The sequence below is a fragment of the Octodon degus genome, unplaced genomic scaffold (assembly GCF_000260255.1).
Source record: "Octodon degus isolate 3935 unplaced genomic scaffold, OctDeg1.0 scaffold00035, whole genome shotgun sequence".
Classification (NCBI taxonomy): domain Eukaryota; kingdom Metazoa; phylum Chordata; class Mammalia; order Rodentia; family Octodontidae; genus Octodon; species Octodon degus.
In genome coordinates this window covers 12,761,756-12,786,485 of record NW_004524611.1, presented here as the reverse complement: position 1 = coordinate 12,786,485, position 24,730 = coordinate 12,761,756, and the positions used below count along the sequence as shown (strand labels likewise).

General features: G+C 54.8%; 1 protein-coding gene across 5 annotated transcripts in view; it reads left to right on the top strand.

Annotated features, from left to right (window-relative positions):
- The window catches only part of Gtf2ird1 (GTF2I repeat domain containing 1), a 74,281-nt gene that overhangs the window by 29,253 nt on the left and 20,298 nt on the right, over positions 1-24,730 (top strand). For all 5 annotated transcript variants that reach the window (XM_023714521.1, XM_023714519.1, XM_023714520.1 and 2 more), the window contains exons 3-14: positions 1,817-1,958; positions 3,972-4,127; positions 5,360-5,543; positions 6,119-6,432; positions 8,308-8,397; positions 9,855-9,938; positions 14,000-14,183; positions 16,026-16,051; positions 17,559-17,667; positions 18,136-18,173; positions 18,550-18,630; positions 19,257-19,346. In XM_023714521.1, coding sequence (XP_023570289.1) covers positions 1,817-1,958; positions 3,972-4,127; positions 5,360-5,543; positions 6,119-6,432; positions 8,308-8,397; positions 9,855-9,938; positions 14,000-14,183; positions 16,026-16,051; positions 17,559-17,667; positions 18,136-18,173; positions 18,550-18,630; positions 19,257-19,346 — 1,498 coding nt within the window. The remainder of the gene's footprint in view (positions 1-1,816; positions 1,959-3,971; positions 4,128-5,359; positions 5,544-6,118; positions 6,433-8,307; positions 8,398-9,854; positions 9,939-13,999; positions 14,184-16,025; positions 16,052-17,558; positions 17,668-18,135; positions 18,174-18,549; positions 18,631-19,256; positions 19,347-24,730) is intronic.

Here is a 24,730-nt window from a genome sequence, read left to right as displayed (position 1 = left end):
CTGTGAACTCAGCCTATACTGGGCTTGAATTTGAGATCCTCCTGCCTCAGCCTCCTCCAGTATTGGGATTACAGGCCTTTGTCTCACCCCTGGCTTAGTCACATTAAATTTTGATTAGTTGAAATGAAACTAATTTCCACAATCTAGCTGTTCCAACACACAAGCGTCATTCCCAGTGCTTCATGGCCGGAGGTGACCTGTGCCCACAGTATTGGGCGGAGCAGAAAGAAACCCTGTCCTTTGCCCTAGACAGTTATTTTCCCTGGGCTGTGCTGATGTCCCTAAGCCACCACAGAGGAGGCAGTGGCCCTGTGATTGCCCTGGTGGCATAAACAAGAGAAGTTCCCTGCACTGAACCCTTGACACATTTTCCCGGAAGGGCCCTTTGGAGTATCAGTGGCCCTGTGGCAGTGACTTAAGTCTGGTGTCCTTCAGGGCTGCTGGGGCCAGGGTGCTTGTCCATCTACAGGACCAGGGAAAAGTAACTCATCCCCTTGTCCCCAGTCACAAACTCTTTTCCCCGCCCTCCTGGAGGTCCTGTTTTCTTGGGCCTTAGGGTGAGTCGGTCCCTGCGCTGCATGGGCACCATGTACTCACAGCTGCTCTTTCATGGAAAGGGACTATATTGAGCTATTTCATTTCGGGTTAATGTTCTACAGTATTGCAGCCACAAAAGAGGACAGTAGGGCTTTGTTTCCACCTTAGAGAACAAGCAGTGAGACACCCTAGGGGACAGGGCTTCTGGTCCCCTTCCATCCCTGGCTGGGGTGGCAAGAGAGTCAGAGTTATGGCCCAGAGAGGTCCAGGAGACCATATGCAGTCACACAACCAGGGCCTCTAGTCAGAGGCCAGACTTGTGAACACTGCCAGAAATCAAGGCAGGGGGGCTGGTGAGATGGCTCAGTGGTCTAAAGCACCTACTTAGAACAAGCTTAGCAAAGCACAGGGACCGCGGTTCAATCCCCCAGCACCACATGCCAGCCAGCCCCGCCCCCTGGTGGGCTGAGCTGGCCACACACACACACACACACACACACATAAATTTAAAAAAAAAAAAAAAATCAAGGCAGGCCTGGTATTGCACACCTGTGCTCCTGGCACTAGGGAGACTAAGGCAGGAGGATCACAAGCTCTGGCCCAGCTGGGCAACTTAGTAACTTAGCAAGAGCCTGTCTGAAAAATAAAAAAAGCATGGGGGTGTAGGTCAATGTGAAGGTCCTGGGTTTAATGCCCAGGATTGCAAAACCAGAAAACCAGTACAAATCAGGCAGGTTTATAGAAGGGTGTCCTGTTGGGGCAGTGACCTCCTGAGGTTCTGGCGGCCACAGTTGTGGGGACCCCTGTATCCTGAGGCCGCCAGTCCCAACTCCGGCCACAGAAGGCGGCAGTGACTGTGTACCTGCATAGGTTGGCCTGGGGTAGATCCGCAGCCAGGCCTCTTTGGAAGCTCAACCCAAGTGCCAATATGGACCCAGGGCCCAGAGAGGGGGCCCAGGGGCCAGGGAGATGGCTCAGTAGCATAAGTGCTTCCCTGGCAAGCACAAGGGCCTGAGTTCACTCCCTGCTTTGGCAAAACAAACAAACAAATAATAGCAGGGGCCCAAAGCTACTTGAGGAGGGCTCACCTCCTCCGCCTGTCACCCTTTTTCCTCCTCTACTGCTGGGGCCAGTTTCAGGTTCTCATTCATTTATCCTGTGACCTGAAAGGTGCTGGGTGACATTACACACAGACACACATGCACACACATGGCGCACACACACACACTCCAGCAGCTGGAGATCTCTACAGCCACGAGCTCACCCCTGCCACCCACAGTGCTCCGCGCTCGCCAAGCTGAACGCCGAGGTAGCCTGCATCGCTGTACACGATGACAGCGCCTTCGTGGTGGGCACCACCAAGGGCCGGATGTTCCTGAGCGCCAGGAAGGAGCTGCAGTCAGACTTCCTCAGGTTCTGCCGTGAGTACCCGGGTCTTTCCTGGTGCCCCACCGCACCTGGCCAGGGTGTACCCTTTGGGGCATGAGCTGACAGGGGAGACTGGTAGGCTTCCTGGACACAGCCCCTCAGCTTATCGGCACCAGCCTGACCCCAGCTGCCTCCCTCCACCAACGTGTAACTGGCACACTAAGCCTGGCACTGTGGCCCTCTTCCTCTCCTGGCTGCATCCCTGAGCACAGGGCCGGGCCGTGTGCAGGAACCACATAACCTTTCCCAGCAGCTTTGTGAAGCAGTGACCCCCATTTGCAGATGAGAAACCGAGTCCCAGGACCTATACTGTTTCCCAGGGCTACACAGCCAATGCCTAGGAAGGCAGCAGGTGCAGGCAATGCCATTCCTTGGGGGGCTATGCCGGCGAGGTGCACAGCTGTGAGCCTGGGGTCTTTCTGTAGCCCCTAATTCTTCCCTGCCCTCAGTCCCAGTCCTGTATGCTGTCCTCATACTGGGCAGACCCTGCCCACCCTCCAGGATCCTATCCCTTCCACCCTGGGCCCTAAACCTCTGCTCCTGTGGGAGGCCAGCTCCACCTTGATGATGAGGTGGGGCCTGGCCCCAGCCCTGAAGGATGGCACCAGGGTGGGCACTAAGGCCGGCTCTTTGGACTTGAAACCATGGTCCAGTGTAAGAGTGGTTCGATTGGAGCCAGATGTGTTCCCAATCCCCAAATCCCAAATCCTCCAAAATCTGAAACCTTTGAGCACCCCCAGGATGCCATGAATAGATAATCCTACACCCAGCCCCATGGGATGATGGGTTGCTGTCAGAACACAGCCCAGTGAAGGTTGCACGTGTGACCCTCAAACTCAGTAGATGAGGTGTGGTTAGATCTGAGACCTCCCCCTCCCTAAAATGGGGTAATTACCTACTTGCAAATATTACCAATCTGAGCTGGATTGCCAAATCCAGGTCACTTCTGGTGCTAAGCATTTTGGATAAGGGAGGCCCAGCTTGGACCTGCTGGGCCTCAGCCTGTGGGGTGTGGAAGGGGTACCTGCTCTTCCTGGGGTTAGCTTGTTCACGCTCGGTGGATACCAGCACTGTTATTAGTGTCTCAATCCCCCAGCCTGATCCCTGTGTTTCAGGGAAGGGCATCCCTAGGCAGTGGGCATATCCATAGTGGATGCTGCAGTTTCCCCAGCCCACCCCTTGCAGCTCCACAGAGCTCAAAACTTGGGCCTCCTTTGGGAGGAGGCTTCATGCCACCCACGGGGGTTGGGGGAGTGGGCGTGTCTGGGTGAGGTGATGGGCTTGGCCTGTGGGCAGGGCGGGCCTGAGTCCTGGTAATAGGTGTGAGTAGTTGCCGCACTGGGCGGGGTCTGCAAGCAAAAGCAGGCAAGGCCATTAGAGGAAATGGGCGTGGCAGAGCCCTGCGCTTTAGGCCTCTGAGACTCCAGCCAGGCTGAGGCCTAGGAAAGGGGTACCTGCTCTTCCAAGAACCAGAAAGAGCCACTGTGTATAGTGCCAAGAACCCAGCTGATTTATTTCAAAGTTTGCAGATCTCAATAGAGAACAAGCTCCAAGCTGGGCGGGGATAGCAGAGCCCTCAATCTTTCTGTCGCAGCTTTTATGACTTCTCTGTAATGCCCTCAATGCTCTAGGCGGCCCAGCCTGGTGTAGACCTGCCTCTTTGTGGGATGGGACGTTGGGCAGCTGTGGGTTGAACCCCAGGTCTGAGCCAGGAAGCCAAGCTCCTAGGGACACTCAGGCCAGGGCCAGGGGGTGGAGGGGCCTGCCTGAGGCCACACCTTAGGTTAGGGGTAGCCAGCAATGAGGCCACACACTGTGCTGGAGCCCTCACAGTGAGCCATATTGGCTCTTGGCAGGGGCTCGGGGCGGTGCCCACTTGCCGTTCACTCATTCCCTGTCATGAAGTTGAGCGCAGGCCTGGAGGCTGAGCCCAGGGCAGAGGCATTCCAGCTTGAAGGCTGGTTTTTGAGGTGTGCCCATGGTGACCTGTGTGCTGTGTCCCACAGGAGGGTCCCTGTGGAAGGATCCAGAGGCAGAGCACCCCAAGAAGGTGCTGCGGGGTGAGGGTGGAGGCCGAGGCGCCCCACGGTCTTCCCTGGAGCACGGCTCGGATGTGTACCTGCTGCGCAAGATGGTGGAGGAGGTGTTCGATGTCCTCTATAGTAAGACATGGTCTCCTTTCCTGGCTGGCACCTGATCCAGCCCCCTACCACTCTGTAACCCACCTACCCTGGGACCAAGGGCCCCTTCCTGAAGCACAAGTCTGATCAGGGAGTTGTGTCTTCAGCCTGTGTTACAACTGAGGCTCTACCCCAGAAGTCTTTTCCCCTGGATTAGGTCCCCTTTGACCCTGCTGTGCCCTTCCTTCACTAGGGAGTATGTAGTCTCCCTTTTGGGCTGTCTCCAGCTTGCAGTCCAGGGCCCAGCAACAGTGTATGCTCAGAGCACGTTTGTTGAACGACTGAGTGAAAGCTAATGGCTCAGCTAAGTCTGGCCTGCAGGGGGAGGAGAGATCTCCTGACCTGATGTCCCCTGGGAAGTGTCAGATTGCAGCACCTCAGGGAGGCCCAGCCATGACCTTCACGCTTGCTGGATGACCTTGGGCCAGGCTCTGCCCTCATTTATTGCTCACTTGCTATTCTCCCTCTCCCTGCGCAGCCCTGGGTCTGTGGAACAAAGGTCTCCGAGGAAACTTCTGATGCCAGAGGAGGCTTAAGGGGGTGGGACAGGGGTCCCTGGTGGGCAAGTGGCCCTGGGGTAGAGGACTTGTCACACACGGCTGGCTGTGCCATCTGGACCACTGCACCCCTGCCCACTGTGGGCAGGATCTAAGCAGGACCTGCAGGGCTGAGGTGACCACATGGGTCCCAGAGCTCAGGCTGTGACCTTCTTTGCTCTCTGGTCCTCTTTCTCCCATACTCCGCTGTCTATTTCTCTCTTCCTAGCTTTGGGGATTGAATCCAGGGCCTTTGCACTGAGCTACAGCCTAAGCCCTTTGTATTTACTTCTTAAACTTTGAAACATGGTATTACTATGTTTCCTGAGCTGGCCTCAAAACTTGTGACCTTCCTCCTGACATTTCTGGTTCTTTCCTCTTTCTGAGCCCCCTCTTTTTTCCCTTCTCGACATCCTCTCCCCTCAGGGCTCCCTATTTGCCTCTGTTTCTCTTGCCGCTGTCCCCAGCCCAGCCCCAGCTTCCCTCCTCCACTCTTTTTCACTTCATGCTCTCCTTCCAAGTCCCTGCTGCAGCTCCCCAGGTGGCTACATCACAGCAGGGAGCCTCAGGCCCCTGTGCTGATAGCAGGGCTGCCTGGCTCTGCCCTGAACATGCACTGGTGGGGAGGAGGAGATGGGTCACCTGTCACCCTGCACGAAGCCTCTGTCCTCCCGACAGGCGAGGCCCTGGGCACGGCCAACGTGGTGCCTCTGCCCTACGAGCGGCTGCTGCGGGAGCCGGGCCTGCTGGCTGTGCAGGGGCTACCTGAGGGCCTGGCTTTCCGTCGGCCTGCTGAGTATGACCCCAAGGCACTCATGGCTATCTTGGAGCACAGCCATCGCATCCGCTTCAAGCTCAAGAGGTAAGGGGGCTGGGGAGATGGCTCAGTGGAATAAGCACTTGCCTGGCAAGCGCAAGGGCCTGAGTTCAATCCCCGGTTCCACAAAAAAAAAAAAAAAAAAAAAAGGTGAGCAGCGTGTGGAGCTGGCTGGAGGGCAGGGGCTGGAGACCCCTGGAGCCTAGGCCCCAGAGCAGGAGTGGCTTGGGGTCAATTCCCCAGGACCCCAATGTCTTGAAGTAACCATGAGAGCACTAGCCTGAAAAAGGGCACCTGAGACTTTCAGGGCTTGGGGGTGGCTGTGGTGGCTGCGGGCAGGAACCCAGGCCCTGGTTAGGGATGGGTGGGAAGTACAGAGAGCAGGGTTCTAGGTCCTGGGGTCCAGATCCTCCCGGGCTGGCATACTGCACCCCCTATTGGGGCTTCACTCACAGTGCTGGGTAGGGGAAGGTGGGGACAGGCTGGGAACCCGAGGTGGCCACTGTGGTGTGACAGGGCTGGTACCTGACTGCCTGTAGGGCTGTGCCTTCCCGGCAGGGATGGGGGAGATGCAGAGCCCACATGTCCCGAACTATCCCCTCGTCCTCTCGTTTACCCAGGCCCCTCGACGACAGCAGCCGGGACTCCAAGGCTCTGGTGGAGCTGAATGGCATCTCCCTACTGCCCAAGACGTCCCGGGACTGCAGCCTGCACAGCCAGGCTCCCAAGGTGCCCCCACAGGACCTGCCCCCCAGCGCCACCACCTCCTCCATGGCCAGCTTCCTCTACAGCCCGGGCCTGCCCAGCCATGCTGTCGTCCGTGATATTAAGCAGGAGCCGAACCCCTGTCCCCTTACCTCCAGCGACCTGGGCCTGGGCCTGCCGGTGCCTGAGCCCAAGGCCCCCGGTGTCCAGGATTTCTCCGACTGCTGTGGTAATGCTGCTATCCCAACTGGGTGGCTCACTCGGGTGCCTCAAGGGGACCAGCTTGGGGAAGCCAGGCAGGGGCAGGTCCGGGCAGGGCAGGTGGCATCTAGGCTGGACCCATCTGGACCCTGGGCCTCTGCTCTGCCATCTGTGCCTCAAGAAATGCTTGGGAGACTCCCTGAGGATTCTGAAAGCAGCTCACAGCCCACATGCGCTTATTGAGCACTTACTACATACCCTGCCCAGATTAGGGTGCTGGGGAACAGCTGGGAGGAAGAAACTTGAGTTCACAATCTGGCCCCTCTACTCAGTAGCTGTAGGTTTCAGGCAAATCTCTATCCCTCTGAGCATGAGTTTCCTCATCTGTAAAGTGGAGATGCATGTGGAGGTGGAACATACCTAATCCGAACTACTTTGAACCCAAAGTGGCAGAGTGTAAAAGTTTCAGGTTTTGGATTTTTTTCAGATTTTGGAATATTACCATATATATAACAAAGGACCTTGGGGATGGGATCTGAGTTTAAGGATGAAATTCATTTCTGTTTCATCTACATGTTTTAAACATAGCGTGAAGATTTCTTTTTTTTTAATGTGGTACCAGGGCTTGAACCCAGGGCCTTTGCACTGAGCTACTCCCTAGCCCTTTTTTTATTTTTTAATTTTGAGATAGGTTGTCACTAACTCCAGCTGGGCTTCGACTTGCAACCCTCCTGCCTTATCCTTCCAGAGTGTTGAGGTCATTTTATATGGTATTTCAAGTACACCTGCTCATTGACTTGGACCATCACGTGAGGCCAGGTGTGGAATCTTCCACGTGTGGTGGAGTGCAAGGGGAGCACTTTGGGCTTCAGCTTTTTGAGTCAGAGATGCTTGGCCTAGAATCCTCTTCCCAGAGCTGTCATGAACGAGCACCAGCAGCCACGCAGCATGTCCACGGCGTGTGTTGGGGATGCAGTTCTCAGCCTAGGCTGCAGCTCAGGGCTGAGTGCTGGCCTAGGATGGGCAAGGCCCTGGCTTCCCTCTTCAGCACTGAAATGGAAAGCCCCAGGCTGGAGCTGCGGCTCAGCAGGACAGCGCCTGCCTGACAAACGTGAGGTCATGAGTTTAGGTCCTGGTACCAAAACAAATAAACAAACAAACCCACAGAAAAAGTAGAAAAAATGCAGGATGGCAGGCTCAGCCTGGGATAGCAGGACTATTCTTGCAGGGCAGTGTGTTTTAGTCTGCAAAAACTTTATAGAGTTCCATATGCTTAAGTTTGAGAACTGATCTTTAATGTAACACGCAAATACACACACCTAGAGCTCGGTGTGTAGGATGTGAGTGCTTATAAGTATTATGCTCTGGGTTTGTTTTTTAATTGTTGCTGTTTTCCATACTGGGGATTGAACTCGGGCCTTTGCGTAGAGCTGCATCCCCAGTGTCCTCCTCGAGGCAAGGTCTCATTGAGTCAGTCACTCAGCTACCCAAGGACTTTCAGTCCTCCTGCCCCGGCCTCCCAGAATGCTGGGACTTCAGGGTGCATCAGCCCACCTGGCAGCTGTATTTGTGGGCATTATAAGAAGGAGATGAAAAGATGCAGACCCCCTCAAGTGTTGGGGCTGAGTCAGGGGACAGCATTGACACTCCCAGAACCGGTGTGCTCCCCTGGGAAGGCTGATCCCCTGCGGCCCACTCTTACTGACTGGGCGTTTGGAAGCAGAATCTGCTGTCCAGCAACTCCGACACTCCCAGGGCCCTGGGCTGCGTCTGTGCTGCCGCGGGGGTGCAATTTTGGGATGTCCCTGGTAGGTGAGGCTGCCTCCCAGGCCCTGGGTGCCACGCCCGGGCTTGGGGTCACCCTCTTCTGCCCACCTAGAACCTGTGCTTTTCTCTCGTCCAGGACAGAAGCCCACAGGGCCCACCGGGCCTCTCATCCAGAATGTCCATGCCTCCAAGCGTATTCTGTTCTCCATTGTCCATGACAAGTCAGGTAGGCGGCGCCACACGGCACTCCGGCCTCAGCGGGCATCTGCTCATGATGCGGGACTGAGATGCGAAAGGGGCCTGAGTGTTGGTGGGAGAAAGAAGAGCAGTCTGCTGAGGTGCTGTGAGTCTCACTGAAGTGTAACAGCTAACTGCTGCTGCTGCTACTGCTGTGTAACAAACTGCTCTCAGTGCAGCGTAGAACAGATGTCCACTGCTTCACGGTTTCGGTGGCCCAGATTCAGGAGCAGCTCAGCTGGGGGTTCTGGTTCAGCCTCTCAGGAGCCTACATTCACAGTGTGACCTGGGGCTGCTGTTGCATCTGAAGGCTGCCTGGGGACTGAGCTCAGACTTTGCAGTGAGCTGTAGCCCCCACCCCCTTTTTATTTTTTTTTTTTTAAATTTCTTTTTTTCCCTTTATTTTTTTTTTAAACATTTATTTATTTATTGTGTGTGTGTGTGTGTGTGTGTGTGGCCAGCTCAGCCCACCAGGGGGCGGGGCTGGCTGGCATGTGGTGCTGGGGGATTGAACCGCGGTCCCTGTGCTTTGCCACGCTTGCTCCATGTAGGTGCTTTAGACCACTGAGCCATCTCGCCAGCCCCACCCCCTTTTTAAAAGTACCAGACTTATACTCCGGTTTCTCTTCAGATTGTATAAATCTTTCACCTTTTACTAAAAGTACCAGACTTAACAGGAAGGCAGTTTGAGATCCGGTTAAACTAAAAAGAAATGAACTGATACTTCTCAGCAATTTTGCTTTGAGGGCCTCAGCCATCCCTCCAGAGACTATTTTTAAATTTATTATTATTATTATTATTATTATTATTATTATTATTGCCTTTTTGAGACAGGGTTTCCTTATGTAGTTCAAACTAAACTACACTTTGTAGGCCAGGCTGGCCTTTAATTTGCAACAGTCCTGCCTCAGCCTTCCAAGTGCTGGGATTGCAGGCTGCGCCACTGCACCCAGCCTATTTTTTGTGTGTTTTTGACACAGGGTCTTACTGCATGGTTCATTCTGGCCTTTAACTCACTATGTAACTCAGGCTGGCCTTGAACTCTCAGTAGTTGTCCTGCCTCAGCCTCCTGAGTGCTGAGATTGCAGACATGCACCACCCCATCTGGCTGAGAAACTCAACACCCAGCCCCCCACTGCAGGTCTCTCTCTGGGAGGGGATCCAGGTGGGAGGCCCACAGGTTCAGTGATCAGACCCAGGAGAAGAGTTTGAAGTGGTTGCTTTATTTTTTGTTTCACGTTTAGTTTGCAGTGGTGGGGGTGGAAGCCGTGGCCTTGCACTTACAGAGCAAGCGCTAATCCTCTGAGCTATACCCCAGCCCTGTGTTCTGGCTTCTGGGAGGGACGGACAGGGCTGAAAGTTAGGAGTCAGGTGGTGGTGAGTGAGGATGGACAGACAGTCTGGCCCCCACAAGGACCCTCAATGGTGGCCCCTGTGTTCCCATAGAGAAGTGGGACGCCTTCATCAAGGACACGGAGGACATCAACACGCTGCGGGAGTGCGTGCAGATCCTGTTCAACAGCAGATATGGTGAGTGGGCGCCGGCCGCCAGCTTCGGTCCCCAACAGGGTGGCGCGAGCCATCTGCCACACCCGCGCTCGCTCGCAGGCTCCTGTCACCCTCCTGGTGTCTGGGTGGAGGCGGCTGTATCAATATTTGCCTTCCAGATTCCTCAGGGGGGCGGGAACCCCAGAACCTGAGTCACTTCGGGAAGAGGGGCAGGCAGGGTGGGTAGGTTTGCGGCCTGAGAACCCACAGGAACCCGCTGGCCTTGCATGCCTGGAGTTTCCCTGTGCCACTGCTATCTCTCATCATTGTGTTTGCTCATGCTGTGCCCTCTGCCTGCTAGCCTTTACACTCAGGGTGCAAACCGCTAAGTACTCCTGGGGAATAGTGTGGGCATCGCCTCCAGGAGGGTGTGGGGTCCCCAGCCCTAGGTGCATCCCCATGGCTCTGAAGGCTTCCTCTCCCTGCATGCATCGGACACCTGTGCCCAGGCACTCTGTGGCTCTGGCACTCTGGTGTTGAGGGCTTTACTGAAGCTGTACAGAGGATGCCATGCAGGGTGTACAGCATCAGGGAACACAGTGGGGGCAGAGGCAGTGGGCACTGCTGCACATGTGTACAGGCGGAGGGCACACATGGGCAGAGGCATGCAGCTCCTGGGATTGGGGAAGCACCGCTCTAAGGGGGTTGTAGGGTAGACCAGCAGGAACTCAGGTAACTTAGGAATAGAGTCCCCTGCTCTACGCAGGGTAGGCCAAGCATGGTTTAGTGCAGCCCTGGGCTCCCTTTTGCCCACACTGCAGCTCAGTGCCTACCACTCCCACTCCTCCCATGCAGTCCAGGTTGGTGGGAGCCAGGTGGGCAGTGGGGAAGGTGCCAGGCAGGAGCTGTGTCTGCTGGGCAGGCCCTTCCAGCTGCCCTGGCACAATAGAGCCAGTGAGACCTTGGCCCCCAAGCCCTCACTTCTGGGCCCATGCAGCCCTAGACTGTGGAGAATGCTGAGCTCTTTTCAGACAGCAGGTAGAACAGAGCCATTAGGGGCCCTGGGCTCAGAATGTGAGGCCCCTCTCAGCTTCCCTGGAAGGAGGAAGACCCAAGAGTGCTGGGGGGATCTGTGGGTGAGGGTTTCATCTGGATGACCAGTCCCTCCTCCTCCTTGCAGCCACTAAAGCTGTTGAAAATTTGGTCACTGGGCATGGTAGTGCATGCCTGTGATTCCATCACTTGGGAGGCTGAGGCAGGAGGATCTCAGAGTTTGTGGTCATTCTGGGCTACATAGTAAGCTCAAGCTCAGCCCGAACTACAGAGTAAGAGCCTATCTCAAAGGGAGAGGGAAAAAAAAAGTTGGCTAGTGATGGGGTGTGGTGCCTAAGGGGGTGGGGACGGGAAATGCCAGCCTTTGGGAAGCCCCTAGGATATGTACACCTGGGAAGATGTTGGAACTAGATGAGAGGACTGGACTGTGCACGGTGGCTCTGCGCATAGCCAGACTGCTGTCCACGGGCCACTGGGGCCTGTTGGGGTTGTGTCCCAAGTGCTCCGGTCTCCTGCCTGCTGGGAAGAGGGTTCTCTGCAGACATGGGACCTGGGGTGGGGGAGTGTTCACGTGGATCACTCCTGTCCTGAAGGGGGGATCTGGTGACGTAGGAGGTGGCTGCCAGAAAAAAAAATGGTTTGACAGCTGTTGAGATTTCAAGGCTTTAATTTGACAACAAGCTAAGTATGACTTCACAGTAAGATCTGGCTGCCAAAGCCACCAACGCATCAGGGCTGCGTCAACAGGAAAACAATGTCTCCAGCCCCAAGGGAGCCCAGCGGTTCTTGTCACCCCTGAGGAATGTCTAGGGGATACAGGGCCCTGGAGAGAGGTCAGAGTGGGGAGTCCTCTCCAGCCCAGAATCACAGGGCAGGGAAGAGAATGCCCAGGTAGCCCAGGTGTCTCCTGAGCCCTCTGAGGTGCTGGGCAGATGGGGATGGCGTTGGCCACTGTTTTGTCATGGTGACCAGCACCTGATACACACAGCTTGGAGGAGAGGATTGTTCTGCTTGTGTTTGCATCTGGGGTTGAGGCTCTGAGGCGGGGGCATTGAGGTGGAGGCCTGGGTGGGTAGGTGTTCCCCTCATGAGGTAGGAAGCAGACAGGGCAAGAGCCAGGAAAGACAGCCCGGGACTGGCATCCTCTGTCCAGTTTGAGACCTCCACCTGGTGCCCATCCTCGCGGCTCATTCCACTGCCAACTTGGAGGTGGACTGATGCCCTGCAGAGCCTGGCACCCTTCTGAGCCAGTCACCTGTTGGGGACCCATCTCTGAATGCTACTGCATAGGGCCCAAGCCCTGCACACAGGAGGCTTTGGGGATGCTTTTATTTTTCAGTACTGGAGTTTGAACCTAGGGCCTTTGCATGGAGCTATATCTGTTGCTCCCTTTTAATTAATTAGTTAATAATTAATTTGGGGGCTGGGGAGATGGCTCAATAGAATAAGTGCTTCCCTGGCAAGTACAAGGATCTGTGTTCAATCCCTGGTTCTTTTTTTTTTTTTTTTTTAAAGAATTTTATTTAGTGTGTGTGTGTGTGTGTGTGTGTGTGTGTGTGTCCAGCTCAGCCCACCAGGGGGCGGGGCTGGCTGGCATGTGGTGCTGGGGGATTGAACCGCGGTCCCTGTGTTTTACGAAGCTTGTTCTAAGTAGGTGCTTTAGACCACTGAGCCATCTCACCAGCCCCCAATCCCTGGTTCTGCAAAAAAAAAAAAAAAAAAAAATTAATTTGGGGGCACATAGTCTCTTTAAGTTGCTCAGTTGCCCAGGCTGAGCGCAAACATGTGATCCTCCTGGCTCAGCTTTTCTGAGTGCTGGGATTAAAGACATACACCACCGTGCCCAGCTGACATTTCTATTTAAAACAAAACATGCCCAAGGGAGTGCCGTGGTGTGGTGCACATAGTAGGTGCTTCAGAACAAACAAGAAGACAGGAGCTGTTGGACAGGGGCAAGGATCCAGCTCTTGAGTGCTGGTGTGGCCTGCCATGCTGTGGGCTGGGCTGCCAATTTCTGCCTGGGCCTTGCGCATGGCGCTGGTGTGTGAGAGAGAATGCAGTAGAGCCCACGCAGCTCCTGGCTTTTACTTGGCCTGTCTGGACCACAGAGCTGGGGCGGGGTGCAGATGTTCCTGCGGCACCAGTGCTCAGGTGGTGCGTGGCCACACTGGTGAATGCATACATAGTGATAGGTGGTGACACTCGACAGCAGATGGGGCCAGCAGGGCAGGGAGGGAAGTTAAGGCTCTGAGCTGAGGCGGGGCTGCCTGAGTGGACACCAGAGGAGGGAGGCATGCAGGTATCTGGAGAGCAGGATGGGCAGAAGGATGCGCCAGTGCAGAGGCCCTGGGGTATGTGCCTGGCAAGTGGCGGGGGTCCAGGAGAACCAGGTGGAGGGCAAAGGGGAGAGAAGGCAAGGTGATGGAGTGACGTGTGACTTCAGCTGTCACTGAGATGGGAACCTATGGGCATCTTAAAAAAGAAGCTCGCAGGCATGATGGTGCACCCTTATAAACCAAGTACTCTGGGAGGCTGAGGCAGGAGTTTAAGTTCAAACTCAGCCTAGACAACTTAGCAGTTTGTTGAGACCCTGTCTCAAAATAAAAAGTAAGAAAGATCTGCAGGTGTAGTTTAATGTAAAGGCTCCAAGTTCAATCATTGGCCCCACAATTAAATTTTTTTTTTTTTACATTTATTTAGAGAGTGTGGGGGGGGGGCAGCTCAGCCCACCAGGGGGCGCGGCTGACTGGCATGTGGTGCTGGGGGATCAAACCGCAGTCCCTGTGCTTTGCCAAGCTTGTTCCAAGTAGGTGCTTTAGACCACTGAGCCATCTCTCCAGCCCCTGGCCCCACAATTAAGTAAATAGTTTTTGGTTTTTTTTTTTTTTTTCAGAACCAAATAAATACATTTTTAAAAGCAATGTGATTTGATGTTTCTGCTATGCCCAGCCAGAGTGGTACTGAGAGGTGGGGGAAGGCGACAGTACCCTGGGACTGGGACTGGGCATCCTGCGGCCTGATCCCACTCAGCCATTGCTTTCCCCTTCCAGCGGAAGCCTTGGGTCTGGACCACATGGTCCCTGTGCCCTACAGGAAGATTGCCTGTGACCCGGAGGCTGTGGAGATTGTGGGTATCCCAGACAAGATCCCCTTCAAGCGCCCCTGCACTTATGGGGTCCCCAAGCTGAAGCGGATCCTGGAGGAGAGACATAGCATCCACTTTGTCATAAAAAGGTACAGGCTTGGACTGGCTGGCCTTCTACTTCAGGCTGAGCTAGACCTGAGGGTGTGGGGTGCACAGGGTGCTGTGGTGGGTAAGGGGCTCTGACCTGATGGTGCTGCCCCACCCAAGTCCCCAAGCCCTCTTCTCTGTCACCCAGGCAGAAACCAGGAGGGAGTCTGTGCCCAACCCCGGAGCCCCAGGCATGTATGGCCCGGGTGCTGTGTTCCAGACCCATAGGACTTGTTGTTGGGGTACCAGTCTCTCTGGACCCCAATCCATGCTGTGCTCTGATTTCCAAGTCCCCGGGTCTGTGTTCCCACGGGGACATAGTTGGACCACCTGCTTGTCCCTGAGGCAGGGCTTAGAGAAAAAGGGTGGGCCAGCTGCCTAGCTGCACAGGGCCCATAGCTTCCTCACCAACACCTCCCCCAAAGAGGGAAAGAGGAGTGGGAGACAACCTGAGGTGCCAGGCTGGGGTGTGCAGGCTGGGGTGTGCAGGCTGGGCAGCCTGTCTATGCCCTGCCCCAGGCCCGCCCAGGGGTCTTGCTGTCCCTGGCCCCAGCCCCACCCTATGCTCCTGGCTAATAAGTAAACCGGACATGGCCTGGGTGTGTGGCCTGGTAGCAGGTAGCATGGAGCAGGGAGCTCTTGGAGGGAGCACAAAGTCCCAGGTTCAGGCCACAACACCACACATGAAGTGACAGGCGTCATGTGCACAGGCAGGCACGGGTGGGCCTCAGCAGGGAGCTATGTCCCCAGATCTGGCCTGCACCTGGCGGGGTCTTGTCCCGCCCACATGCCAGGTGTGTGTGTGTGTGTGTGGGTGGGTGGTTGAGCCTGGGCTGTCAGAGGGCAGAGGTTGTGATGTTCTGGACCCCTCCTGGGGCATGAGCAGTTGTTCACTGTATATGTGTATGTATGTGTTTGGCAGGTGTGTGAAAGTCAGGTGAGTGCTGTGCTTGTGTAGTGTGTGTTGAATGTTTGTGCCCTGTGCATGTGTGTTTGTGTTTGTATGTGTTGTGTGTGTGTGTGGTGCGTGTAGGTAGTGGGGGTGTGATTGTTGGATGAGTTGTGTATTTGTGTCATGTGACCAGAGTGTTGTCTTGTATATGTTGTGTGTGATAGTTGTATGAGTTGTGTGTGTGGTCTGTGTTGTATGTGGTTGCTATGTGTGTTGTGTGTGGTGCATGGCCATGGCTGCTGTCTGGTTGCCATGTGTGGTGGGCATGTGATAGTGGAGTGAGCACTGAGCATGTGTGTATGGCGTACATGCTGCGTGTTGTTTATGTGTTCTGAATGCCGAACACAAAGCTCTCCACCTTGCGCTCATCCCATGCCTCCTGCAGCCTGCGTTTAGTGCCCGAGGCCTTGTCCCCTTGTCCCTGTGTCTCACTTCTCCACCAACATGGCGCCCAGCCCCTGTCCCTCAGGGCAGGACAGCCCGAGCCCCAGCCCCAGCCTGTGACCCACTCTGCCATTTGTGCCCGTCCCCGCTCTCCTGTCTTTCCAGCCTGGGCCTCCAGGGGCCTGATCTGTGGGATGTGGGGCTCCTCTGTGGGGTTCCCCAAGTGGCCCCAGACTCCCTGCCCCATGTGCCCATCCTGTGGTCCTATGGAGCAGCACAAGGGAGGCCCGGGGCCAGAGCACAGCCTGTGGTGGAGATGCATGACGGGAAGATTGGCTGCTTCGGGAACCACCAATGTGGCCCAGGCATCCCTGGCTGTGGGGACACCACTTGGATGTCCTGAAGAGCCTGAGTCCTGCTGCAGCCATGCACGTGGGCCCTAGGGACACTAAGGAAGGGGACCCGAGAGCCCCTAACGTGCCCCCTCTGCCCTCTCCTCTCTCCTCAGGATGTTCGATGAGCGGATTTTCACAGGTGAGTATGGATCAAAAGGGAACCTCTGAGCTTCTGTTGCCCCCACTGCATTCTCCTGGTCCCCTGCTGGGCTGTGGCTTTGTGTCCTGGGATAGCTGTGGGCTCTAGGCTTATAGTGGCAGGGGACTGCAGCCTTGCACAGCTTAATGTGCCCTGGGCAGCGATTAATAAAGGGGATGTTCGTCCTGATGTGACAGGCATTTTTTCTAAGCTGTTAGCATAGCTGTCTTTTCCCCTTTGGTTGGTACTGAAGATTGAAACCAAGGCCTTTGGGGCTGGAGAGATGGCTCAGTGGTCTAAAGCACCTATTTGGAACAAGCTTGGAAAAGCACAGGGACCACGGTTCGATACCCCAGCACCACATGCCAGCCAGCCGCGCCCCCTGGTGGGCTGAGCTGGCGCCACACACACACACACACACACACACACACACACACACAATAAATGTTAAAAAAAAAAAAAAAAAAAGAAACCAAGGCCTTTGCACTGAGCTACATCCCAAGCCCTTTTTTATTTTTTGAGACCATTTTGCTAAGTTGCCTGGGTTGGGTTAGAGCTTGCTATCCTCCTGCCTTAGCCTCTCAAAGTGCTGGGACAATAGGCATCCTATGAAGCCAGGTGCTCTGTACCTGTCCCCACATATAGATGAAGGAGTATGGGAGCTGGGGCCTGGCAGCACCCCTAGTTTGTAGTCACAGAGCCACAGTCAGGGCAGTAGGGGATGCTCTGAGTGCAGGGTCTGGACAAGGTGACAGGGCCTCTATCACTAAATGCAAGCTGCAGGTGCATGGGTCAGAGTGTGGAAGGAAGAGGCAGGCTCGGCCCAGGGCACAAAAACCACACAGATCTTGGGATGTGATACCCCTGGACAGCCCTGGTTCTGGTTCTGCCAGAATTCTTGGACAAGGTTTTGTGGGCCTCAGTTTCCACATCTGTGAAATGGAGATAAGAATAGCTTCCTAGCTGGGTGTGGTGGCACCGCTTGTAATTGTAGTACTCTGGGAGGTTGAGGCAGGAGGATTAAATGTTCCTGCCCATTTGGGGCAATTTAGCACTTTAGTGAAACTCTCTGTGAAAAAATTTTTAAAAAGAAGAACTGGATTTCTGTAATTCAATGTGAAGGCCCTGGGTTCAAACCCCAGTACCACCCTGAAGAAAGGCCTTCCTTGGCTTCCAGGCATGATGGAGTGCAGGTGTAGCTCCAGCAGCCCTGGCTCCTGACCTGCAGGCCTCTGCTCACAAGTCCAGGGCCTCAGGAGTTAGTTGTAGCCCGGGCTGCTGCCTCTCCTCCCCGCTGCCGTCTGTCCCCCAAATCCCTAGCCTCCTCTGGTACAGGGCTCCTGTTCCCGCTCAGGGACATGTCCCTCTCAAGCTCCCCTTCTTGCTGTTGGCTGGACACAGTCCACAGAGAGGTACAGAGGCTATACCGCAGCCCAAGGGCACCCTGCGATCTTACTATGGAGGCCCCTGCGACAGCACCTTCATTGTGACTTCCCCAACTATCCAGGGAACAAGTTTACCAAAGACTCCACGAAGCTGGAGCCGGCCAGCCCGCCCGAGGACACCTCCGGGGAGGGCTCCAGGGCTGCCATCCTTGACCTGGGTGCTACCACCTGGTAAGGCCCAGCCCCACACCAGCGCTCAGGCACCATGCATAGACCTGTGTACCCACGGTGGGGTTCCCTTTCCTCAAGGCTGAGCTAGGGGACACCTCTGACAGGAGTCAGTGCCCCAGAGTACCTGTGGTGCTATCCCCAGCACGTGGCCTGATCACTGTCCCCAACAGGCCCCCACCAGGTCCTGAGCTGCAGGGGAACAGGATTGGCTAGTTTTCCCTGCCTCCCCCATTCAGCCCTAGCCCCCTGGATAGGAGCTGTCCATCTCAGGGACCGCAGGCGGCTCCCAGCTGGTGGGGACAGTGACCACCCCAGCCTTTCATGCTGGTAGTTCTCAGAGACAGTGCTGGAAAGGATGGGTTGTGGGATGGGGTGCTGTTCTTGGACCCAGGGGGCTCTGCCTGGGGTGTGTTTTGAACAGGATATCCAAGTAAAATGACCACCTGGTCATCTGCCTTTCTTCCCCAGGTCAGACAAGGGCAGCATCTCTGAAGACTGTGGGGCAGGTAAGAAGGGGCAGTATTATGTGGGGGACCTCAGGTAGGGAGGAGGGCCACCAGTTCAGCCCCAGGCCCCCGAGGACACAGGGCACCCCTCTGCCTCAGATCACAGACCAGGGCTTGCTGGGACTCCAAGATATGTGAGATCTGAGCCCACGTTACCTCTGCCGCTGCCGTCTGTGGACAAGCAGCGTCCCCTCTGTGCGCCTCTATTGCCAGCTATGTAAATTGGGATCCTGGGGCCAACTTGAGAAACTTCCTTCAGACCTGTCTGAGCCTATATCCTGGCCTGTGTCTGACACATGGATGATCTGGGTAGCCCGCCCCATCCGGCCATGCTTAGGACCCCCAGGCCTGACGGGACCCCAATATCTCCTCACAGGGACCTCTGGGGAGCTGGGCCTGCTGCGGCCAATCAAGATTGAGCCCGAGGACCTGGACATCATCCAGGTCACCATCCCAGGTAAGAAGAGGTGAGAGGGCTGAGCCGCACCTGCAGGAGTCAGCATCCTTGGGAGCCACAGCTGCCCTGCTGTCCCCTTGGGCCCATCCTGCTAGGATGAGCTCCAGGGTATCTCTCTGCCCCGGCTCTAGTGGCAGTGGGGGGTGTTGAGTGAGCTCTGTTCCCTGTCCTCTGTGAAGGGAGCTGCTGATTCGACCTCTGGCCTTCTTGAGGGTGGCTCTAGCCTCGCCGCCCTGCCACAGCTCCCCTGGGATCTATGAGGCCAGAGGCAGCATGAGTTTGCCCTGGACTTAAACCCTTCCCGAGTCTCACTTTCCACATCTGTAGAGAATGGATGAGCTGGCCAGGGAGGACAGGGTGCTGCCTGTATCCCAACAGCCCGGGAGGCTGAGGCAGGAGGTTTACAAGTTGCAGCCTAGGCTGGAAACTTGGTACCTTAGATCCTGTCTCAATGTAAAAAATAAAAAGGGCAGGGGCTATAGCTCAGTGTGAAGGCCTGGGGTCCAATCTCCCTAGTATAAGAAGAGGTAGCCCTGCTGAGGAGGCTCACTGTGGGGTCCCCAGAGACCTATGGCCCCCTGGAACCCTGAGGGATGACACCCCAGTCACTGGAGCCCTCTTTGCAGACCCTTCGCCAACCTCCGAGGAGATGATGGACTCGCTGCCCGACCCGCTGCCCTCTGAGGACTCCGGCTACGGCATGGAGATGGTGGCTGGTGAGCGTGGCGGCTGTGTCTGAGCAGGGGAGGGTGGCCAGGTGGGTGGCAGGCATCTCACTCTGTTGAGGAAGGAACTCAGGACAGTGGTGCAGCCCTTGCCTGAACGCTTGGCATCACGAGGGTGTGGAATTTGGATTACTTGGTTTTGGTACTGAGGATGGAACCCGGGACCTTTGCCCTGAGCTACGTCCGCAGCCCTTTCTTATTTTTGATTTTGAGTAGTGTCTTGCTAAGTTCCTCAGTGGCCCAGGTTGGGCCTTGAGCTTGCAGCCGTCCTCCCTCCGCCTCCCCGGGTGCTGGCACCACAGGCCTGCATCGCCACGCCTGGCCACGTAGAGGGTTTAAGAGGTAGTGGCTCACAGTTCACACTGCCCACCCGGCAGACATGGTTGCTTTTGCCCTGGCTTAGAAGGAAGGCTCCCCAGAGATTCTGGTCTGTAGGTGAGGTTAACCAGCCACAGAACTGAGGAAGGACAGTGACTGCTTTCATTCCCTGGGCTTTCAGATAGGTATTTTTTGAGACAGGGGCTTGCACAGTTGCCCACAGTGGGCTTGAGCTTGTGATCCTCGGTGTACACCTGGAATTTTGGAACATGTGCGTATGTAAACATTTCCACGCACATGATGTTGATTTGTGCTGGGACCCAAGTTCCAACACGAGGTCCATTTCTGGTTCATTTCTTTCTTTGCACGGAGCCTGAAGGTAGCTTCGAAAATGATTTTGTGCCCGGGACAGTTTCATGATGGGGAATTTTCTGCTTGTGGATCTTCTTGGAGCTCTGAGAGTTCTGGATTTCAGAATGTTTTGGTTTTCAGACTTCCCAAGGAGGGCTGCTGACCCTGTACCTGGCTGGGCTCCGTTTGTGGCGGGCTGCTGCGCTATCTTCCTCAAGGGCTCCCATGCGGATTTGTCTGCTCATTCATTTCACAGCTGTGCACTGAGCACCTGTGGCCCTGACCAGGGCACTGAGCAGGGATCAGAGCAGGGTGCCCCCTGGCAGAAGGCCTGGGCCTGACACTGAAGTGCAGAGTGCCAGCAAGCAGATAGAGCACACAGAGCCGGGTGGGTGGTCGAGCCAGAGGGAAGGTTGCTGAGGAGTCGGGGAGGTCAGAGAGGATCATGCTGGGAGAGTGACTGTGGCGCTGACCTCCAGGAGGTCCCTGTGGATAGGGGACGGCCCTCGTGGAGAATGGCAGGTGCAAAGGCCCTGTGGCAGCCTAGGTCTGGCGGGGCTCAGAAAGCAGTGAACCATGGTGACTGGAGCTGAACGGGGAGGGACACGGGAAGTCAGCGAGGTGACCAGCTGGGCACATCAATGCAGGTCAGAGAAAGGACAGGGCTTGGCAAGACACTCTGGCTGGGGCTCAAGAGTGTGCTGCAGAGGGGTGGAGACAGCCAGCGCAAACCCCTGAAGCAGTCTAGGCAAGGGCTGGTGCGGTGGTGTAGCCTGGCATCCCCGCAGGCTGGGAGGCTGAGGCAGGAGGATCACAAATTCCAGCTCAGCCTGGGGAATTTAGCAACTTGGTGAAATCCTGTGTCAACAACAAAAAAATAGAGCTGGGGCAAAAAAGTCACAAAAATGTAAAACTACACTACTGCAGTGATTAGGCCAGAGGGCGGCCAGACGGGTTTGTAGAGATGGGTGAGGGGGTTGATTTCAACATATCTTTTTTCACTGTGTTTCAAAAATGTTTAAAAGCACATAAAATCAAAACTATTGAGGTTCAATCCCTAGCACCACATACAGCCCTGGTCCCATCCTGTCCCCAGGCTTTCTGAGCCCAACTGAGGTGGGGTGTGGTGACACACACCTGTAATCCCAGCATTGGGGAGGCTGAAAACAGGAGGATCAATAGATTCTGAGTTGTATAGTGAGACCTTATGCCAAATAATTTTTTTTTCTTTTTGTATTTTAGGGAAGGGTCTACAGGGTGTTCAGGGTCTCACTGCTAGATCGGACTGGTAGTGATCCGCCTGTTTACAGTCTCCCAAGAGCTGGGATTACAGGGGTGCACCACCACGCCCAGTCTCAATTGCCGTCTGAGCACGCCTCCCACAGGCAGGCCCAGGGATCGAACCCCCGGTGCCTGCGCCTGCTTGCAGATGCTTTAATCCACTGAGCTATTTGGCCAGCACTAAACTAAACTAAACTAAACTAAACTAAACTAAACTAAAAAACAAACAACTATTTAACCATACATACAAGCTTAATGGGACTCGTATACCCATTTCTCATCTCCAGTATTTATCAACAGATGCTGCTAGAGATAGCAAAAGTAAAAATTATGACAGGTACAGCACTTACAGGGTTTTTCCTTTCTTTTTGTTTTTTTTTTTTTTTTTTTTTTGTTTTTTGTTTTTTGTTTTTTGGTCTTTTCGAGACAGGGTCTCGCTATACAGCTCAGACTGGCCTTGAGCTCACTTTGTCACCCAGCCTGGTCTCAAACTCGTAAGGATCCTCCTACCTCAGCCTCCTGAGTGCTGGGATTACAGGTGTGCGCCACCACACCTGGCTCAAATTGTTTTTTAAGTTTTTATTTTTTGCTTCAGGAATTAAGCACTGGGCTGCTGAGCTGTATCCCCGGCCTCCATGGGTCTTCTTTTCTTTTTCTTTTTCTTTTTTAGGGAATTGTCATTAAGAAAACATATGATGGGTAGTAATTCTAGCACTCCAGGAGGCTGAGGAGGAGGATGGCAAGTTTGACACCAACCTGGGACAAGTACTTAGTGAGACCGTGTCTCAAAATAAAAAATAAAAGAAGTAAGAGCTGGAGCTTAGCGTGAACACTCTGGGCTCAGTCCCCAGCATGACAAGAAAGAGAAAACGGAAATCCTCGCTCTGAGTTGTGGTATCCCGGCTGTGGTCCCCACCGCCTTTCCTGTGTTCTGGGGAGTCCCAGGGCCCGGTGATGCACATCGAGGTGACCTTGTAGGAGAGTCCAAGCGTTAGTGCAGATGGACATGAGCCTCTCCTGGGCAGCAGCCGCAGGGCCCCAGGTGGCAGCATTTAGGACGATGCACCTGGGCACAGGTGGGGACGCTGGTGAGGAAGAGGTCGTGGTGCTTTGGGCCTTGGGCTCACCCAATTCCAGTGGGCCACTGAGATGGACGAAAGCTGGGGTGCTCTCTGAGTTGGACTGTGAGGTCCTGGCCTTTTTCCACTGCTGGGGATTGAACCCAGGACCTTCACACTGAGCTACTTCCCCAGCCCTTTTTTAAAAAATGTATTTCATACAGGATCTATAGGTTCACCCTACACAGATCAGACGCGTAGTTTTCTACAGATTCTCCTGTTTGCATCCTCCCAAGCGCTGAGATTCCAGGCGCCACCACACCCAGTCTCAGTCACTGTCTCGGCTACCCTAGGGGTGGGCTGGCTTGGCACACTGGGGATTGAACCCTGGTAACCTGAGTCTGCCTAAGTAGGTGCTTTAATCTGCTGAGCTATCTGGCCAGCCTTTTCCTTGGTCCTAGTTTATTTTGAGGTGGAAATCATGGTAAGTCAGTAAGTTGCCCAGGCCTGGCTTGAACTTGCAGTCCTCCTGCCTCGGCCTCCAGAGTGCTGACGTTATAGGCACGTGCACTCATGCCCTGCTAGGTCCTGGCCACTCTGGTGCACAGCATGGAAGGCCCCCTCCCTCGCAGACCCTGCTCAGGGCCAGGGTGGCAAATCCTAGGTCACACTGTGCCATGAGCAGGTGGCCAGGCAGGCAGAGAGACCTGGTGCCCACACGCACCCGGTGTGAGGAAGGGGTGTGCGGCAGGCCCTGCCCTGTGCCACTCCATTGGCAGAGCCATTATGGAGGGCACCCGAGCACTGAGGAGAGTGCTTCTTACAGAAATTCATCAGCTTGCAGAGCTGTTGGAAGTGAGCCCCCCCCCCCCCCCGGGGCCCTGGGAACCCAGTCCCCGCAAGTGTCACCTGAGATCTGGTTGCATTGCCTGCACAGAGCAGCAACACTGTTACTGGCAGTGTTGATGGTGATGGGAATGGGGATGAGGGCTGGGGAGATAGCTCAGTGATCTAAGCTCCTGCTTGCCAAGCGCAAGGACCCAGGTTCAATCCCCAGACCTGCATGCTGTGCTGACCTTGGAACCAGGGTGCGCCATGCCAGCCCTGGAACAGCATGGTAATTCCAATGCTGGGGAGGCTGAGACAGGAGGATCACTAAGTCTGAACTGCTTACCAAATACATAAAAAAATAAATAAAAATAAAAATTCTTTTAAAAAGGAATGGTAGGGCTGGCCAAATAGCTCAGTGGCTTAACACGCCTGCTTAGGCAGAACACAGAGGCCTGGCTTCCATCCCCGTCATGCAGTCCCAGCCCCACCCCCGGGGCACACTGAGACAGCAATTGAGACTGGGTGTTGTGGCATGTGCCTGTAATCCCAGCGCTTGAGAGGCTGACAACAGGAGAGTCACTGAGTCTCATCTATGTAGTGAGACCCTGAACACCCTGTAGAGCCTGTTCTAAATATATTTTAAAAAACAAAAAGGAATGGGGATGAGACCATCCTGCTGTGGGGACCACTAGCAGTGACTCTTGGGGCAGCAGGGAGATGGGGAAGGTGGGCGCCCCTCGAGCTGTGTAACACTGGGGAACAAGCAAGTTTGGGACTACCGAGCCCTCCATCCGGACCAGCCCTCGGCCTGTCTCATTCTGTAGCCAAGTCACAGTGCATCTGGGCAAGGGCTATGATGAGCTTTTTCGTGGCCCTTATTTTTAGACAGGGGACTCGCTAAATTGCTATGTTGCCTAGACTAGGCTCAACCTTGCCATCCTCCTGCCTCAGCCTCCCGAGTGCTGGGGTGATAGGCATGTTCTTGAGTCCAGAGTGTAGCATACCAGGTGTCAGACTTTGCAGCCATCTTTGAGCCCCAGCAGCTGCTTGACTCAGCCTGGGCCAGAGCCACTTTGTCACCTGACCGGCTATCACTCCCTGCCCTCACCTGCCTTTTCCACTGTCCCCAACTTGTTCACGGTGTTCCCCTTGAAGATATACTTATTAGTGAAATAAACCAGACCCACATCTGTAAATATCGTATTGTCTCCCTAATATAAGGATTTACAATTCCGTATATGATTAGGTTTCCAAATTTCTTTATAAAAATATGTAAATGCTTATTTCTACTGTTATACAATTATTGTTCCTTCATATTCTGTAAGGACTTAAAGTTCAACATATCAATATCTGATGGAAAATACCTGTTCCGGGATATGCCAAAATGTTTGATATTTTGACAGATAGGGTAAACCGAACTGCATATATTGCAGGTTAATAATTAGCTTCTCTTCTGGAGGGTTAACAACCTAAGTTAGCAGATCAAAACTGGAGAAAAAGGGGCTGGAGAGATGGCTCAGTGGTCTAGAGCACCTA